This window comes from Quercus lobata, chromosome 11, assembly GCF_001633185.2.
Source record: "Quercus lobata isolate SW786 chromosome 11, ValleyOak3.0 Primary Assembly, whole genome shotgun sequence".
NCBI lineage: Eukaryota > Viridiplantae > Streptophyta > Magnoliopsida > Fagales > Fagaceae > Quercus > Quercus lobata.
This window is the reverse complement of record NC_044914.1, coordinates 42,553,094-42,573,949: the sequence shown is the minus strand read 5'-3', so window position 1 is coordinate 42,573,949 and position 20,856 is coordinate 42,553,094. Positions and strand designations below refer to the sequence as shown.

Sequence of the window (20,856 nt, the reverse complement as noted above, 5' to 3'; positions counted from 1 at the left end):
TTCTTCCTTCAGAACAAGGAAAAGAACCTCTTTTTTTTTTTTTTTTTTGAAATTAGTAATTAAAAACTGAATTTTTAGTGAGTGATTGAAGTATTTTACTAAAATACTTTTTACAAAATATTATAGTAATACAAAGTGTTCATTTGTACCCTTTTTTTTTGTTTAATGGACACTTGTTTTAAAACCCAACTTTTTTAATATACACCACCCTTTCGAATCCACTACATAGTTTTACATGGGATTTTTTTTTTTCCTTTTTATATATAGGTGAATCACAAACATAATATGAGCTAGAAGTCTAAAGTATTACATTAGTTAGTTAGTGAATGGGTTTTCTGTTTATAAGTCTCACTAGTACTTATAAATATTAGGCCATTTTGTAAGTGTTAGTGTTGTAAATCTTGTCTTCTCACTCTTTCCTTTTCCATTTCCTGTGTTTTCTGTCTATATTTTCTTCTATTTTAATTTTGTGATTTTTAAAATTTAGGAGGATATATATACCGAATGTTTCCGTCAAAAATACTAAGAATAATTAGTTGAGTAACAATACTCTTATTTTTTAATGGAATTTAGTAATTATAAAATATATTATAATAACATAAAGCATCCCCCTTTCAATTTCATCCCATCATTTACATGGGTTTTTATTTTATTCTTTGGTTGTATATTATCTATCACTGTAGTTCATTAATTTTAACAATTTGCAGTGACAAAGAGCCTTTTTTTTTTTTTTTTTTCCTTGCTGAGACTTTTTGACAATTTGAACTTCATCATTGATCATACACACTCGACCTAGAGAGAAAAATCTATATTAATAATTACACTGTTCATTGATATAGTTGTCAACAAGTCACTAAAAATAGATTGGTAGACAATCATAGTCAAATCTCAACCAACTTTCTCAAAAAAAAAAAACTTAATCAATATAATTTTATTTATTTACTTTAAAATATTTAAATAACTATTAAACAACTGTTCAAGTTCACAAAGCTGATTAAGGAAAAAAAAACTCAACGTTGATAGAATTTAAAAATATTTATTTATTCGGCTAAAATATTGACAGTGGATTAAAATTTATCTAAAATGTTGATGGTATTCATCTAGAGTCAATTGGAATTTATTGTTTTGATAATTTGAGAGTTACAATAATGGAGAAGGAAATAGTAGAACTCTAATTTTCTTTTTTCTTTTTTTTAGAAACGAGAGTATCCAAAGCACATTAATATTTGACTATTTCTTCGGGTATATGTAACTCTCCCTTTCACATACACCAAGTTATTAAAGAAAATAATTCCTTCGAGTTGGTTCCAAGATACTAGTTAGAGATTTGGAACTAGAGCTGTAAATAAGCCAAGTGTCAAAAATTCAAACTTGTTCATTTAATTTTATTTCCAATACAAACCAAGCTCAAGCTCATATTCAAATAATTTTATATGTTCAAGTTTGTTTTATTTTCATGTAAAAAAAAAAAACTTAATCTTACTCACGAGCTAATGTATTAACTTATTCTTTTACCATTGTGGGGGTTAGAATCTTCCAAGACAAAAAATCTTGGAAGATTTTGATCTTCACAATTAATTTGTATCTATGTGGGAAAAATATTTTACAATGGGAGAGCTAAAGAAGGAGATCAAAATACTAAATATTATATTTTATAATAAAGCATAAATACTAAGTTGTCGATATTATACACATCCATAGGCAAATACAAATTTTCCTATAACTCACTTTTAATACATCCGTAGGCAATACAATTTTTCCTATAACTCACTTTAACTCTAATTTCATTCTAAAAAAACAAAAACTCTAATTTTTCTCACCCCACCCTCCCCCCCTTTATGTGGGGGGTGGGATCTTTTTATACTGGTTAATCCTCTCCTTGGTGGTGGGTTGTGATGATGGAGGTCAGAAAATAATAGTCTTGTCAAGTGTTTTCTCTTGATTTGAGTGGATTATTAGGTGTGGGGCACTGTTTAGGCTGGTCATTCAATAATAAATACAATCCATATTGGGTGGGAACATCTAAATAATATGAATGTGACTGTCGATGGGTTTAGGCACAACCTTCTATAGTCCCTTGGCAATCTTCTATAGTTGTGGTGCTAATCTTGGCTGGTTCCTCGCACAAGTATCTTTGTGATACCCATCGAGGTGGAGGACTTTGTCAACTAGTGTTGGGCTCAGAGCTTGAGAAGAGGGAGCTCCCTGGTATGGGCCTTTGGTCCCAAGGTCAAGCCTAACCTCTCCTTTATTCCGTGTGGACCGGGCCCATTCCCTTGGCACCCCTTCTCTCTTGGGCTTACAATCCACAATGAGCGGAAAAAAAAGGTGGTTAGACCACTTCCTCACAACCATATATAGTAAAATTATTACAAATTTTTTCCACCCATTCACAAGTTTATGAATTTTTAATAGAAATAAGTTGTTTATAATATCTATAAACTACAAATAATAATTGAATATTATATCAACCTTTTTACAAACTTATACCACCCAATATCAAGTGTATATATATAGTATATTTTATAGACAATTATGCATATAAGAATATAATATTATATTAAAGTTAAACTGAACCTCTTGTTTATGAACACATGATCATATTTGAGTTTGATTAATTTAATAGTCAAGTTTAAACTTGACATCATATAAGTTTGGCTCGTTTTCTAAACAAATAAACAAAAACAATTATTTTGTTGAACTAAGTTTATACAGACCTATTTACTATATTTTGAATCCAAAACCTCATGGCACAAGAATCACTAAAATTCTCCTAACAAAGGAGAATGCCACATGCCACTGAGAAGTACAAAACTCTTGGTGAACTTCTGCATTGTCAATAATCTCAATATTTAAATAAATTCCATCTATCTCATTATCTGTCTCTAATAAAAACAAAAACAAAAACAAAATACAAATAGTTTCATATCATTTTGATAAATTTGATATCTATCTATTTATACATTATTAATATCCTAAAAAAAGTTTTTTTTTTTTTTTTTAAAATTACCCATTAACCCGATACCATTTGGTATGTGTGTTTACACTTTAAACAATAATTTTTAATTTTTTTGAAAATACGTATACATGAAAAATGGTATAAAAATAAATATAATATTGCTTAAAAATTAAAAGAAAATGGGTTAAGCCCAGCTCTCTGAAACTCTCTCTTTCTCTCTCACACGGTCTCTCTGTTTTGTCTCTGTCTCTGCACAGACCTAAAACCAAAAACCCTAAGCTCCCCCCAAAATCGAAAATGTCGAAGCTCCTCATATTCCTAACCCTAATTCCTCTCCTCCCAATTCTCACCACCTCCTTCTCTCCCGAAAACCCTTCGAGTCGCCGAGTCCTCGTCTTGCTCGACGACCTCGCCCTCAAATCCTCGCACTCCGTCTTCTTCAACTCCCTCCAGTCTCGTGGATTCCACCTCAATTTCAATATCAATTGAGACGAATGGAGGTTAATAGTTTTCATTTCAAATTGCACTTGCATTTTCTCAGCACACAAACATGGGTTAAGGCTTGAATAGTAGAGATTTGAGCTGGATTAGGTTCGATATTTTGCAAATTCAGGGGATTTATTTGATTGCTCGTTTTTCAAATATGTTTGATTGCCGAGAATGTGAGGGAAATGAAATGAAAGTTTAGATCTTATTAGCTCAATTTGAGACGAATGGATGTTAATAGTTTCCTAGGTTTGAAAGCTTGGAAATTCAGAGGGTTTTATTTATTTGATTATTTATAAATTTATTTGTATCAAATTCTTTCATTGCACTTTACACACACACAATCGATATGTATCAAATCTATTTGTATCTGTTTGGTTGTTAGCACCATTGAGGCATTTGCCGTAGCATTGGTCTTAGTTGAATGGAGTTTCATTAATTGTTTTATGTCAAAATTGTACTTGCATTTTCTCAGCAAGCAAACAGGGCTTAATGCTTCAATGGTAGATATTTCTGCTGAATTAGGTTTGATAGTTTGGAAATTCAGAGAGATATTATTTATTTGATTATTTGTAAAACTGTTTGTATCAAATTCTTTATGTTTTTCTTTGATTGCTCCTTTTTATTGGGTTCTATTTGGTTGCCAAGAAAATGAGGGAAATGAAATTATAGTTTGGATTTTATTAGCTCAATTGAGACAATTGGTGTAGCATTAGTCTTAGTTGAATGGAGGTTTGTTAATTGTTTTCTTTCTGATTTGGACTCACATTTTCTCAGCAAGTAAACATGGCTTAATGCTTTAATAGTAGTGATTTGAGCTGGATTAGGTTTGACAGTTTGGAAAATAAGAGGGATTATTTATTTATTTGACAATTATAAATCTATTTGTAACAAATTTTTATGTTTTTATTTGGTTTGCAGCTTTTTTCATTTTTTATTTTATTTTTATTTTTAAATCTGTTTGGTTGCCAAGAATATGGGGAAGATGAAACGAAGGTTTGGATCTTATTAGCTCCGAAGAGACAATTGGTGTAGCATTGGTCTTAGTTGAATTGAGGTCCATTAGTTGTTCTCTCTAAATTGTACTCACATTTTCTCAGCAACCATACAAGGCCTAAGGCTTGAATAGTAGAGATTTGAGCTGAATTAGGTTTTGATAGTTTGGAAATTCAGAGGGATGTTATTTATTTGATTATTTGTAAATCTATTTGTATCAAATTCTTTACGTTGGTGGAATTGGTTGGGGAAGCACTCATCTAGCATTTGGAATTTTGTTCCATTGTGTTTGATGTGGTGTATTTGGAGGGAACGTAATCGGTGGACCTTTGAGGACTTAGATAGATCCAATGACCAGCTGCTTGCTCTTTTCACTAGTTCCCTTTTTGATTGGTCTAGGGCTTGGGGACTCACATCTAGTGATTCTCTCTCTTTGTTGCTTAGCTCTCTTTGTCTTTGTAATTAGTTTTTCCTTTCTGTTTCTGCTTTTCTTTTCTTTTTTGTAATTTCTGTTTTGCTTTGTGCTAGTTTGCATAAAGCAGTCTTTTAAATATACTTATTTCTTACTTATCAAACACACACACACACAAAAAAAAAAAAAAAAAAAAATCTTTAGGTTTTTCATTGATAGCTCCTTTTTTGTTGTGGGGGGGGGGGGGGTTTCTATTTGGCTGCCAAGAAAATGAGGGAAATGAGATGAAAGTTTGAATTTTACTGTCTCAATTGAGACAAATGGTCAGAGTAGTTATAGTTGGATGGAGGTCTGTTCTTTAATTGTTTTCTTTTGTTATTGTACTTGCATTTCTCAACAAAGAAACTGGCTTTAAGGTTTGAATTGTAGCAATTTGAACTGAATTAGGTTTGATATTTGGAAATTCAGAGGGATGTTATATATATAATTATTTATAAATGTACTTGTATCTATTTGACCTTTTTACTTATCAAAAAAATAAATGTTCTTGTATCAAATTCTGTAGGTTTTGGAGGATCCATTGATTTGGTGGCTATACTGGATTTTGTTGATTCGGGTCATGATTTGATTATTGCGGCCAATCTGATTTGATCAGAGAAATTGCCACTGAGAGGGGAGCTGATTTTGATGAGGTGCGTATTAGTATGTAAACATTTTGATCACCCAATATATGTTCAATTTCTATAGTGTGTTTTGACTTCTTTGTGGTTTAAACTTCATGTTTGAGACTTTGGCATAGATGCAGCTACTTTAATATACTCTCAATATGCTTTAGTAAAATTAATGGAAATGACAGTCCATACCAAGTGGCGCTACTGTTACTGTTATGATTCAGACAAGCAGTAGCATGTAACAAGGGGACTCTAAGCTAGCGAAGGATGATAATGATGATAAACATCAACAATTTGACATGAGTAATTGTTGGAGTGGCTCCTTTATAAGGGTGCTGTTAGTAAGTAGTTGATTAGTATTAGAATTTAGCCAATAAATTCTTGATTAATATTAGAATTCAACCAATAAATTCTTAGTTTTTAAGGTAGAGTTATCTGATTGAGTTGTTATTAGATTATTATTTGTTCAGTTAATTCTTTTTTCCTTATTAGATTATTATTATTTTAGGCATTATTATTTTTCATCATTGTAATTCAATTGTAATTCAGTTGATAATCACCTTGTAACAAACACTATTATTTAAATAAAAAAATGAGTTTTGAATTGTAAAGCAGGCAAATTAATTCTAAAAATTCTCCTCATGTAGCTAAAAGTTTTGGGGTAGCTAAAAGTTATTTTTTTGCTAAAGGGGTTGCTAAAAGTTGTTTGGGGTTTGATGTACAAATTACATTGTCATTGCTCTGTCTATCCTGTTGGTTCTCTTGTACTTAATATTGTTTTGGCTAGATGGCAATTAGATAAATCATATTTGTGAATTATAAGGTCATTTATTTGGATTATCGAGAAACTGCTTGGAATATATTATTTTACAATCCATCCAAATAAAAATCATTTGTTTTTGCCTCTTTTTTTGTGCAAAATTATCTGGTGACTACAAGTCATCGAGAAACTCTTCCAAGTATTCAATAAATCTTTTAACACAAAAGATATCATTAGATATATCATATGAGCAGTCCAGTATAAATTGGCCTTAACTCTACTTGTGAAAATAAACACTCTATGCCAACAAGGAAACACTTTTTTGATGACTTTAGATAGGCATCTTTGATTATCAGGTGTCCTGTTTAAACAATGGTGCAGCTAAATAGCAATTTTGTTTACAAATTTTCCAAAGATCATTTCAAAAATAATCAAAAAGTTCCACCAAATGCCTTCAAGAAATTGAATTAGAATTAGGTCCTAATTCATTACAAGACTGTTAAAACTACCTTTCAGAGTTTAAGTATTTAAAATTAGTACTACATAACTTTCAATTGGCCCCAAGTCAAAATTATTACAAAGAGAACAAATGTAGGTAAGTCTCATGTAATAATAATTTTGGCTTGTCTTGTGAACTTCCCCGGCTTCCCGATTTTTGAATGGAGATTATATCGATATATCAATGGTAGCATGACGTTCTCCACTACAAACATTTAAAACATCATATTAGCATTTAGAATAGAATAAAAATGGTGTATTAATCTTCACAACAGCCGTTCTAATTATTAAGTAATGATTCATAATACCAAAAAACCAATATTAAGTAGCTCACACAATCAAACACAACTAGTTGCATTAGAGAATTAGAATGTTATCAACCATTAAAAGCCATCGACAGCAGTTGAATTTCTGCAATAACAAATGCTAACTTAGATTCACATGAGGAATATACGATTCCCTATTGGAGCATTACAGCACTAGTTTTTGGAATCCAGCATCCCTGCAAAATTTGGGAGCTTCTACACATCTCATTTGCACCAGCCCATAGCTTAGTCCCATACTCACGGCTTCTAAAACATTGTGCAGTAACTAAGATGAGCATTATAATTTGTATTTATACACAACTCTTTGTAGGATAAATAGTGAGTATTGCATTATTTAGCAAAATGCAAATTCTATTCTAACTTATCTTTTTTAGTTATTGGCTAGAGCAACTTCAGGCGTGCCAACTGTTCCTGAGCATGGTGAATTTGCAAGTTTCATCATCACACTGAAAAAAAAAAATTTATATAGCTGATTAGATGATCGAAAAAAAAACCTACCACTACTACATTGAATTGTTATCAATAACATCTACCCTGCTGGAGCTTTCTCATTGTTTCAATATAAAATTACCAAAAAATAAAGCAATCGATAGGATTCTTATCCAACTAGCGACTACTATAGAGGCAACAAAAATTGTGAATCAAGCTGCCCCATACAATTGTCCAACTAGAAAAACAGTTAGCAAGAAAATAACGTTGGCAATTACATAAAATAATTATGTGCACAAAATTGGGCAAAGTAACATATTTACTTTCAGCATTTCCTAGTTACTTGGTAACTGAGAGGTCATGCCCCAGGGTAAATGACCTCCCTTTTCTTATTTATCACCAACTTGGGCTATGGGTCTAGGAAATTGCAGGGCAAAATGGACATGTTATGCTCTTACAAAGACCTCGTTCAGGCCGAAGCTTAATATAAAATATTTCATTTACCCCCTCTAAATCCCCTTCCTAGAGCCCTAGGAGCACCATGCATCTAAAGCAACAATACACCATAAGCCCTTGTTTCGGAAGAAGGAATGCAATGGAATGGAAAGGAACGAAAATAATAATTTTAGAACATTCTTCCCTTCCTTTGTTTGAGAGTTTTAATAGTGAAAATGAAAAGTTCATTCTCTTGTTTGGAAGTTTAAGTGGGATGAAATGAAATGAGTAGGAGGGAACAATTATTCCTCTTTATTCCCTTAAAATCTCAAATTTTTATTCTTTCCAAAATTAGAAGGGATAGAAGGAAATAAAATTAGATTTAATAATTTTTTTACTAAAACTCCTAAAATATCCCTATATATTCAACCATTTATTTTAAAATAGGAGTCTAATAATAATATTGTCATAAAATGATTCTATCTATTTCCCTCTATGTTACTCCCAAACAAGGTTATTTACATTTCATTAATTTTCATTCTTTTCTATTACTTTATTTTAAAACATTCAAACAAAATTACTTAATTCTATTTCATTCCTTTTTTTTCCATTGCTTTCCATTCATTAAATACATTCCATTCTATTCATTTTCATTCCCTTATGATCATTCCATTCCTTTCCCTTATGAACTCTCAAACGAAGCCTAAATGACACCACCACATAGGCATCCACTAAAAGCAACAACATAAGCCAATAAAGAAATGCCAAGCAAATAATCATTTTCACAAACACACTCCAATTTCTTTGGCTTGGTGGAGTAAGCCTTGGCCTCTTAAGCAATTAGACTTTACCTTAGTAGAGACATAGACATTCACAAACACCTTAGAGTAGTAGCATTGGATGTGTTAAATGCTAATTTTTTAGCATTTAGCATGCCAAACACCAAAAATCACCTCCATTAGATGTCTCAAATGTCAAAAAAAGTTGGCATGAGCTACATCTATTAATGCATAAATGCTATATAATTTTGAGTATTTTTTATTCAACTTTTCTCTCTCCTCTTACACATATCTCTCTCTCTGTGAGTTGTGGCCATATATGGGTTTTTTGGTTTTGGGATGGGTTTTGAGAGTTGTGAATGTGGTGGGTTGTAGGGGTAGTGTGTGAATTGGTGGATTCCAATGTGAATGTGGTGGGTTCTCGGTTGTTTGTGGTGGTTTGGATTAGCATTTTGAGTGGTGGTTTGTGTTGTGGTTGTGGAGACGATTTTGGGTTGTGGTGATGGTTTTTTGGGGTTGTAACTTGGTTTTAAAATATATATATTTTATATTATTTTAAGAACAAAGTTTGGCTATAAACTTTTTTTTAAAGAATGAAGTTTGGCTATAAACTTAGTTATAGCCAATTGTTACAACTCCACTCAATATTTTTTTATTAGATGTGAATTTTGACAAATCTACCATTAGATTACATTTCTTTCTTATATCATGCTTGCAAAATTTCCAAAAGATTAAATATCAATAGTTTTGTTATCAATCAACTATTTAAATTTTTAGTTTTTGTAGTATAAAATTATGCATAAAAAATAAGTTCTTAAATCGAATAGTAACTAACATTCAATTGACACGAAATTTGACATGAATGTTTAAAGATAATGCAATTCGACAGTTAGATTTTCAAAATATGTAGTTATGTTAATTTTTTTAGAAGAAGTTTGTAGCCAACAACTACAATCAAGTTTGTAGCCAAACTTTGTCTTTATTTTAATGTGTTCTAATCTTAAAATAGAAGATGTGATGTAAAGTGTATTGTTAAATGTTATGCTAAAATAAATAAAATAACTTTTTGATATTATGAATAGGATATTTTTAGGAGATCCAATGGTCAATCATATGGACTAAGCCTATCCTTTGAACTTCCATTTACAATTTCACTCAAATTTGCATTAACATCAAATTCATGATATACATAATTACAATATATGCTATTATTACTAAATTCAAAATATTATTAATAAAAGAAGTGTATCAACTATCAAGTTGCACTTTCTCAAAAAAAAACTATCAAGTTGCAAATGGTGTAACATAAACTATAATATAATATTTAGTACAAAGTTTAGTTACAAAACTCCCACTAAAAAAATTAGCATGACTCCATATTTTGAAATTCAACCATTTGATTTCATTTTCTTTATGTTCTTAACTCTCATGTCAAATTTTGTAAATCAGAAATTATTTACTATTCAATCCATAAAATTATTTTTTATACATAATTTAAGAATACAAAAACTTAAAATTTAAACCTTTAATTAATGATCTAAACCGGTACAACATTAGCTTGATGGATTGAGAAAGAAATGTGCCCACTTAACATTAACCATCAAAACGATTAGAGACAAAAATTGACAGAAATGCTTTGCTCTGAAACACTCTTAATGGCATGAAAACATCAAATCTACTCTTAGACAAATATAGATTGTAAACTATATATCAATTGACAGAAAACTTAGCCAGAATCCACAGAAGAATCTGTTAAATTCTCTACAAAATCACTAGCATATATTTGACATAATATAATGAGAAGACAAGCATGCATGGGCATACCTGATGGTGAATATAAAAGTCCATGAGAACAAAAAGGAGGAAGCCACAGACATGGTGAGTAAAAACGAAATGGTGTGTATTTTGTGGGTAAGAAACGATCATAATGTACTGGATTTTAATGGGTAATCCAATACTGTGGCAAGTTAGGACCTTTCCGCTGTGAGAACTAAAATTTGTAAGCCCTACACATTAAAGGCTGTCTAATCAAACAAACACACAGTGATAAATCCATGCTATTAATAAATACATACTCACTAAAATAATGACTATGCTAGCCCAACATGAAAAATGTCAACAATATATAACATAACACTCCGCCATCAAACTTCCCAAATAGGCCTAAAGTTTTAACAAACATGCAAAATGATCCGATTTTTTTTTTTAAATCATTAGTCAATCAAACATTTACCATACCATTATGATATGCAGAAAAAATCACCTTTCTCCCTACATTTCTCTCTTTAAGGAGCGATCTCAGTCTGCGAAGTAGCGGCACCGATATACCCCACCTGTTGTTGCTGCTGCATTGAACTCCATAAGTCAGACATATTCTTCCAATCACTAATAATAAGAATCAAGTAAATATATTCTTATATATTCCTTATTTCAAAAAAAAAAAAAAAAAGTAAATATTTATGGGAATGCTAACAATCCATTTAAAGAAAGTTTTTATGAGAAAAGAAAAAAAATTAATATTTTGACAATTTTTTTCATTTTCCATATGAATAATGTCAAAACTTTCCTAAAATAGATTGTTAATTAATACCTTAACGGCACTGATTTATTACCTGACAACCAAATGGGCTCTTATCAAACAGCAATTGGGCTAACGTGCAACCAAAACGCCTTTCCCCATTATCATTAAATCCTCGAATGCACGAGTCAATCATACATGCGTAGATACCTGGAAACCTTTCGGTTATCTTGGGTTCAAGTTCACAGTGGAACGGCAATTGATCCGGTAGAATATTTTGTTTTGGTGTAGTCAACTATATCAGAAAACATTGATAACATTTTAACATTTGCAGAGTTTGAGAGAGATTATGGTAGATAATTTTACCCCATCTTTTGGGAGGCTAACTCCCATTCTCTACCCATAATAACCAACATATTTTTTTAATCTAAATCATACCATAATAATCAACATTTTAAAATAAATAAATAAATAACATTGAAGATAATGCATACCTCAAGCTCTAGCTCTAACTTGCGTTGTTGACCACAGTAACTCATTTTTTTTCGCACCTTTTTGTTCTCCTCTTCAATCTGTCTGTTGAGTTTTACATTCTTCTTGTTTTTCGTCTCAGTACCCTCTGTAAAGTGCTCGTGACAGTTCCGGAGAAAAATCGGTAGACTGTTTGAATTATTGTCATACGCGGCAATCTTATTATCTTTGTATAAATATACACCACCAAGCATTGATTCGTGATTTTCTTTTGCAAGTGATGACCACCAACAATGATAGCCGTACTCAGGATCATGAAGCCCAAAATATTGTGTAAAGTACCGTACGTCTCGTTTTCGAAGATCAGCCAACACATGGACCAACTTGTATTTATCCCCATCATTGTAGAACACAGGATGATAATATTGAAACATGTAGTAGCGTTCCAACCCATCCGAGTGAAGAAATAATTCCGAAAAACAAAGCTTGAAATACTTAGATAAGTGCGATTCATAATCTTCTCCACAGAATTTTCTCACAACCTTTGCAACAAGCCACCGGAAGTGAATGATATCTACTTTTCTCCCATCTAAATCTTTTTTCATTTTTCTTGATCTCCCATCTAAATAATCGTTATGACTGGTGTTGGCGGGTGTATAGGGGTGGGTAATGCGTAGGTCATTATGAATCCTCATTCGACCAATGACATCACCGGAAAATAAATTACTCTTATGATATGAGTACAGAATGTCCGCAATACCCATAAATATTTTTCGAAAATATTGCCCAAAGTGGAGTACTTTATTCATATTATCGAATTCCCATGTAACTTTGGCAGGCGGAATTTTCTCCAAGAAATCTAAGAAACTCTGATAGATAAACAAGAACGAAAAATAAAATAATAAAAATAAAAACTTATAAAAACAAAACATTAAAAAAAAAAAGTAAATGTAAAATTACCCATTCTTCATCTGTCTCAGATGAATTGCGTGGAGGCAACTCGTATTTTAAAAATATGGCAGGGATCTCTTCCTTGAAATCGTTTAGCTCCGCAAGAGTGCTAGGAAAGACAGGCAGTGAGCAGAAGGGACAAACTGGCAATCCTGTTATAACCAAAAAAAAAAACCATAATAGCATATATAATAAGCATATTTTGCTACTCATATAATTCAAAAGCTAAGAAAATTTAATTATATTAGAACTTAATTAGAGAAATATATGTACGTACCAGGATCATAATTAGGTAGATTAATTTCGAGGAAATCAAGCTGCTCTTCTTCAGTTTGGTGGGATGATGAAAAGCCCGAAATTTCAATTTCTGGTCTCATTGCATACATGCCACTCTCTACCATTTTGGTTAGTACAGTGTTGTCAAATGCAAAAGCCGACCCTACTGATGAACGAACAAGGTAGGTCAGCCAAACTAAGGTAGAAAACAACATATATAAGAAGGATAGCTTGAGAAGTGCCCAAAAAATTCAAGAAATTCAAAATTCCATTCTTTTAAAATACACATTGAACAATATAACGTACCGACTATTTCTTTTACATAAAAATTATTCAAACCAATCCAACTTGTCTAGCAATCTAATAATCAAACGAGCACTCATAGCTACCAAAAAATCGGCAAATAACAAAAATTAAATCCAAGTATGATTGATCCTACAATAACGCAAACACATAAGAAAGCGAGTGAGCGACGACAAAAATTAAATAAAAGACCCACTTGTAAAAAAAATACACAAGAATACAGGTAGCTTTAAAAGACTTTCCCAAAGCTTCTTAAACTTTCAACTAACTAAATGGATCACACTAGAATTCAGACAGCTCCATGCCAATAATATTCTATTACAGTAATCATTCATATATAAAACTTTCACAACATTTTTTCAAAAAAAAAAAAATTCACAACAAATGCACCATGCTTTAACAAAGTTAGACTTTCCAATAATAAGAACCTCCTTCACCACAATATTGAACAAAAAATATGAAACAAAAGGCTTTTTTTTTTTTTTTTTTTAGCCAGAGAGAGATATATAGATAAAATATAGTGTCAGAAGAAAAAGAACGATGCTTTTATGAGAGACAAAGAAAGTCAAGAAGGATTATTTATTAATAAATTATTTTTAAAATATTTTGAAACCATTTTTATTACAAAGTATCAAAAAAATTTATTGTTTTTTTCCTTAGAAAATTTTTAAAGGTCATCATAATTAGTTTTTTTTTTTAATTAAAAAAAAAAATCTTTCTTTTTGACAGGATCTCACGCCAATTAAGATATTCCAGGTCGAACACAATATTACATAACCTAATTCAAATATTTATACCACTATATATATATATATATATGCGTGCCTTAAGATACATGGTAACCGCCATAAAAGAGGGGAAATTTTTTCATAAAAACATGGTAGCATATAGAACTAAAATACTATCTCAACGTTTCTAACACATGCAGAACTTTGACCTAGTTCTAATTAAGATTGTTCCACAAAAGTTTACAAATCATAGTAAGAAAATTTCAGTGATATACCTTAGTGATTACAACTCATCATCATTTGCACTATCGTATCTTCAAAATTTTACCAAGTACGCACTTGATATGGAGCCTTGCTGCTTTGATTGAATATCTTCATATAGTAACCCAATCCCTTGATATACTCATAAATTATGGGTAGTAGTACCTGTTGATATACTCATAAAAAACCAGAGGGTTTTTTAGTTTTTGCTCAGACACAGAGAAAGAGAGAAAAAGAGAGAAAGAGAGATAAGAAGGAATCCGTAGAGAGAGTGATCTTGACCACCTATCCCACTATCTCCATTTAAAATCAACCCACTCACGGTACAATAAAACTCCATTATAGCAAACACTACTATAGCCCAAATGAGCCTATAATGGCATTTTTAGGACCTATAGTTGTGTTTGTGTCACACAAAGAAAGAGAGAAAAAGAGAGAAAGAGAGATAAAGAAAGAATCCGAAGTGAGAGTGATAAAGAAGGAATCCGAAGTGAGAGTGAACTTTGCGACCTACCCCACTATCTCCATTTAAAATTCAACCCACTATAGGTTTATAGTCACGGTACAATAAAACTCCATTATAGCAAACGCTATTATAGCCCAAATGGGCCTATAATGGCATTTTTAGGACCTATAGTGGCGTTTTACAAACGCCACTATAGGTCCAATTTTTTGTAGTGTCTGTTTAGCCAATCATCACTCTTCTCTTGGGCATTTAACTCCTTGTGACATTATGAAATATGCAATTTTCCCTCATAAACATTTACAGGTTAATTTCTTCAAAAGATGGATACAGGATCACTCTATTTTGTTTAATCTTCTTTGACAACATTTGGAGAATTAGGAACCAGATGATATTTGCAAATTACAAGCCTAATCCTAAAAAAGATGCTACTATTAAGATGTTGCTATAATTAACAAGCTTATTCAGAACATATTGTAGCTTGGACATCTCACCTAGCACGTCCGGCCTTGGAATGGTTTTATCCCTAACTTGTAGGTTGGATTGAAACAAATTTTGATGTTGCTATTAGACCTCATATTACCATCACTGCTATTGGGAGAAATGAATTTTGAGATATCTTATTTGCGCATTCAAATCTCTCCCCTCCTTTTGATCTGACTCTTGGTGAAACACTAACTACTTTTCAAGTCATCAAGCTTGCAGTCTATCACAAGTATTCTTATGTTCTCTGTGAAGGTGATTTCGATGGAGTTATTGAGGCTTTGCTGAACATAAACTTGTCTCCTCCTTGGTTCCTTGCCTCTTTTCTCTAAAATGTCAAAGCTGCTCTTAGTTCTCTTTTTTGTTGGGATCTTTCTTTTATTTCTAAGTATGTTAATTTCCTTTCTCACAACTTGACTCGTTGAGCTGCTTTTTTGTAATTGGGATGGAATCATTTCTATCTCTACTCTTCTTCCTTGGTTTTTTCCCTAGAAGATTAAGATGGGTTGAGTTCTTCCTTTGCACTCTTTTTATATATTTATCCTTATTCATAAATAATAATAATAAATAAATAACTACATTGGTAGATAATCAGAGTCAACCTCAACCATGCAACTTAATCAACTGTCTAAGTTCACAAAGCTAATTAAATAAGAAGAAAAAAGAAAAAAAACACTCCACATTGATACAATTTAAAATATATATTTATATATTCGGCTAAAACATTGGTAGTGGATTAGAATTATCTAAAACATTGATGATATTCATCTACTATGAATGAGTCAATTAGATTTTTTTGTTTTGATTTGATGATTTGATAGTTACAATAATAATTGGAACTCTAAATTTAATATATATATATATATATATATATATATATATATATATTTTTAATTATAGAAATGAGGGTATACAAAAAACTTTGAGATTTTACTATTTTTTTAGGTATGTTTAATTCTCCTTCTCACACACACCAAGTTTTCAAAGAAAATAATTCCTTGGGGTTGGTTCTAGAGGTTCCAAACTATAGCCGTAAACGGGGTGGCCCAACAACTTTGGAGGTCTAAGGCAATATATTTAAAAGGGGTCTTTTTGTTATTACTTAAATAATATTTAACTAGTGTTTAATATCATAATATTTTATAATAAAAATTCATTCTTTCTATTTTGTAATGTGCTTTTTTGTGTGGAAAAATGCTAAAGGTATAACAAATTTTACTACAAAAAAACTTACAAACGATGTAACAATGAATGTGATTAATTAGTGACACTACAAGAAGATAATAAACAAGTATTTGTATATGATGTTAGGGATATTATAAATTTTACAACATGAGACTTATAAAGATATATCACTAATCACAAAAAATATTTAAAAATGCATTTATTGTTGACGTCCAATCATATTAATTGTTACGTCAATTTGTAAAGACTTTGAAGTAAAATTTAGAGTATTTCTAGCATTTTCCTATCTGAATTATTTCTTCTGATTAGTGACACATATTTGTAAGATTCATGTGTTTAAAGTTGTATTATCTCTAACATTACTCAATTCTTTAGGACTTCTTAAAAGTAGAAAAAAAAAATGTAAAACTAATTTTTTCCTATATTTCCAATTTTTTTTTTAAATATCAATTTTTGCCCACAAATTTGCGGGCCTTTCTCTAGTAAAGGGCCCTCAGTGTTGACCTAAGTTGCCTAAACCTAGGGCCAACCCTGGCGGTAAACAAGCTAAATATTCAAGATTCAAGATTGTTCATTTAATTTTATTTTGAAAACAAATCGAGCTCAAGCTTGAGTTCATCATCAAACAATAGGGTCATTCTACCGTATCCCTTTTTTTGGAGGTACAGTACCCACCTAAATTGATGAAGCAGGTCGGTTATATCTCTCTACATGCTTCAAATTCTCCCCCTACACTTATGTCTCTCTCGCTTATTTTATCTCAGCTTCTTCTCTTCCAAACCAACCACAAGAACCCATACGACTACTAACAAAAACCCTAACAACTTGTTTGGGTTTGGGAGGAGGGAAAGAAATGGAAATAATAATTTGAGAATATTCTTCACTTCCCTTGTTTGGAAGTTCTAATAGAGGGAATGAGAAATCAATTTTCCTTATTTGGGAGTTTAAGTGAGAGGTAATGAAATGAATAAGAGAGAACAAAATTGGGAAGAATTAGAGAGAATGGAATTAGATTTAATAAATTTTTTACTAAAACTTTCAAAATACTTCAATATATTTAGCTGTGAGAGACCACGCCCCCGGCTCGTTTTTATAGGATGTTGGGCCAAATCCACGTGAATGGGTGGAGTCATGTTATTACCTCTCAAAATGGAGGTTCGACTAATTATATTTTCCTCTTTAGATTAAGGGTTTTACAATGGAATCGCCACTTATTTAATTATTGGAATAAATAAGAAAACCAAAATTGAAAAATTCCTCATTTTATTAATTTGTAATTGAATTTATATTGATCATAGGAAAATTACATGGCTTTGATCCTAGATACAATCTAAGATAAAGTACATGGCTTTGTTTCCTAATTACAATCTAAATCCGAAAATTACATGGATAAGCATTTGATCTACTAACCCTTGATATAAGCTCGGAGGCTATATTACAAGATAGGAAGGTGTTAGGCACCCACCTTGCCCGGTGAAACCGGTCTTCTAGACTATGGTGGCCAATATTCATATCACATCATCCAATATGTTATCAATCAAATTGCATGTTGAATTTAAAGTGTGTGCATGTGATAAACCCTAATTCAATTTATTAAGCATTTTATTTGGATTGAAAAATAAATTCTAGTGAATGTGTGTGGATTGTGATACTCTAGATTCAAAAATTTAAAAGAATTATTAAATAAACATCTTTTTCATATTTTTGATGTTGATTTAAGATCGAAACTAGTGTTATGCATGAACATGTGATAAACAACCAAGAACATACGAAGAACATATAAGAACATTTAAACATATTCAAGATAATTTAAATAGTTACTATCATGCTTTAATACTAAATTCTCATCATGACAACACAAAAAACAAGTTAGGGAAATGGATTATACTTTCATGCAAGATTCATATGGTGGAGGAGGAAACTCTTAATAGAGGTCCTAAGGGTGGAGGAAAAGAAGAGTTAGAAGAGGAAGAGTGAGTCTCACTTAATACCTTGAGTCTTAGGAAGACCAAGATATGACAAGACTAATCAACTTCACTAGAACTCAAGAGAGGGGAAGAGAGATGGGGTTTTTGTGTGTCTTGAAATGAAGGAGATGGGAAGTTTATGTAGTAGTGGTGGAGAAAATATGAATGGAATATCATTTAATGAGGGTTGACAAAGAATCATGAACCTAGAACTCATTTTAGCCTTTGGAAAAATTTGGTGCATTAAATGTGGAGATTGATGAGAGTAAGGAGCAAGCAAAGTTCGATTTTCCCGTAGCTGTTATAATAGCTTGTAGAACCAACTTCGAAAAATCATATCTGACTCAATTCTGATTGGAATTGTCTCATTCTTATGCTCAAATTGAAGCCCCGGATGTCTAGTTTCTAAGAAAATTAACCTCATTCACAGATTCAAAATATTCTGAGAGATATCGATAAAATGGTGAGTAGAGATCATTTGTTAAAAAATGGTTTCAGCACAATTAACATTAATAGGTCCTAAATTAGCTCTCAATTAACATTAAATGGCTCCAATCACTCCCATTTCAGATTTAATTGGTTCCAAATTTACTCTAATTAAAAGATAATTGCACAAATTACTCATTGAATAATTAATGTTTAACTATCTAGTTAATTAATTGTGTGCAACCCTACCATATAATTTGGTCATAACCAATCAAATTATGATACATCATTGATCTCAAATTGATTATACTTATAATCAATTGAAATCAATTGTTCATAATCACATATAGTCGGACTCAATTTGTGATAGTGCATCTCAGCCATTAAAACTTGATTTGATGATAACTTTCAATCTGGTGGTCCGATTCGGGCTTATAACCAGTTGATTTAATCGTTACAATATCAAAATCATTTTGGTGAAATGAGATTAAGGATCTAATAACCAGAATCAAAATGCATATTTCCAAAGTGAAATTACATTTTTACCCTCCATATGAGGTTAAATGCGAGTTACAAAATAGGGTGTCAACAGAATGCTCCTCATTGGCAGAGCTTGAAAAGCGAATGTCAATGTATGAAAGAGACACTTAACTTTGCAATCAGTATTTAATCATGGTGAATGTATGATGCATGTAGATAAAAATGCAGACGGTCATGTAGTGGATCAAAATGTGGACCGAATCTCAGGGGAGATTGCCTACGTACCTCTTGGTAGGGGGATCAGGTCCAAACATAGTTCATGCATGCAATTTTTTTTTTTTTTTTGAATGAGTACAAGACATGCTTACCTAAGGTCAAGAATATATGGTGAATCTAGTCATGTGTTTCAGAGGACCAAAGGTTCGAGATTTTGGCTCATGTTTTCAGAGGACCTAGGATTTTTGGATCTTGGCTCATGTTTTTCAGAGGACCAAGGGTTTTTTGGGCTTTGGCTCATGTTTTCAGAGGACCAAAGGTTCTGGATCCTAGCTCATGTTTTTAAAGGACCTAGGATTTCTGGATCTTGGCTCATATTTCAGAGGACCAAGGGTTTTTTGGGCTTTGGCTCATGTTTTCAGAGGACCAAAGGTTCTGGATCCTGGCTCATGTTTTCAGAGGACCTAAGATTTTTGGATCTTGGCTCATGTTTTTTAGAGGAACAAGGGTTTTTTGGGCTTTGGCTCATGTTTTCAGATGACCAAAGGTTCTGGATCCTGGCTCATGTTTTCAGAGGACCTAGGATTTTTGGATCTTGGCTCATGTTTTTCAGAGGACCAAGGTTTTTTGGGCTTTGGCTCATGTTTTCAGAGGACCAAAGGTTCTGGATCCTGGCTCATGTTTTCAGAGGACCTAGGATTTTTGGATCTTGGCTCATGTTTTCAAAGGACCAAAGGTTCTGGATCCTGGCTCATGCCTATGTGTGTGGCCTTTTACACTAGTACCTGCAAAATAAAAATTTTTAATTAGTAACGGAGTTATTCATTGAAAAGAAGTTGGCATACCTGGCGAATGTCCCTAGTTTTGGACATATTTCATGCTTCGATGAATGCTGAGGGTGGACAGTTGACTTGATGTTGCACCACTGAAAAATATGGAAGAGGATCATAGCTTTCTGTTCCTGAAGAAGAATTTAACAAAGATTTTTTTTTTTCTTTTTGTTTTTTGGGCTTTGGCTCATGTTTTCAGAGGACCAAAGGTTCTGGATCCTGGCTTATGTTTTCAGAGAACCTAGGATTTTTGGATCTTGGCTCATGTTTTCAGAGGACCAAAAGTTCTGGATCCTGGCTCATGCCGATGTGTGTGGCCTTTTACACTAGTACCTGCAAAATAAACATTTTTAATTAGTAACAGAGTTATTTATTGAAAAGAAGTTGGCATACCTGGCGAATGCCCTTAGTTTTGGACATATTCCATTCTTCGATGAATGCTAAGGGTGGACAGTTGACTTAATGTTGCACCACTGGAAAATATGGAAGATGATCATAGCTTTCTGTTCCTAAAAAAGAATTTAATGAAGATTTTTTTTTCTTTTTT

At 32.0% G+C, this 20,856-nt stretch overlaps 1 protein-coding gene and 1 long non-coding RNA gene across 5 annotated transcripts; one reads left to right on the top strand and one right to left on the bottom strand.

Moving 5' to 3' along the window:
* Positions 1-3,155: 3,155 nt before the first annotated feature.
* LOC115967615 lies at positions 3,156-5,599 on the top strand. Its single transcript, XR_004086496.1, has 2 exons — positions 3,156-3,459; positions 5,419-5,599. It is a non-coding gene; the product is annotated as an uncharacterized LOC115967615 (long non-coding RNA).
* Positions 5,600-6,657: 1,058 nt separating this feature from the next.
* Positions 6,658-14,623, bottom strand: LOC115969154. 4 transcript variants are annotated; one of them, XM_031088725.1, is made up of 7 exons: positions 14,274-14,623; positions 12,969-13,133; positions 12,701-12,843; positions 11,764-12,609; positions 11,364-11,564; positions 10,990-11,096; positions 6,658-7,554 (listed from the first exon to the last, which is right to left on the bottom strand). In XM_031088725.1, the coding sequence occupies exons 2-6, from the start codon at positions 13,090-13,092 to the stop codon at positions 11,037-11,039; spliced, it is 1,374 nt and encodes a 457-aa protein (XP_030944585.1). In that variant the 5' UTR covers positions 13,093-13,133; positions 14,274-14,623; the 3' UTR covers positions 6,658-7,554; positions 10,990-11,036. The 4 variants fall into 4 exon arrangements, with proteins under 4 accessions (XP_030944585.1, XP_030944584.1, XP_030944586.1 ...); XM_031088724.1 differs by having other exon boundaries at positions 12,969-13,130; XM_031088726.1 differs by having other exon boundaries at positions 11,015-11,096; positions 12,969-13,130.
* Positions 14,624-20,856: the final 6,233 nt, after the last annotated feature.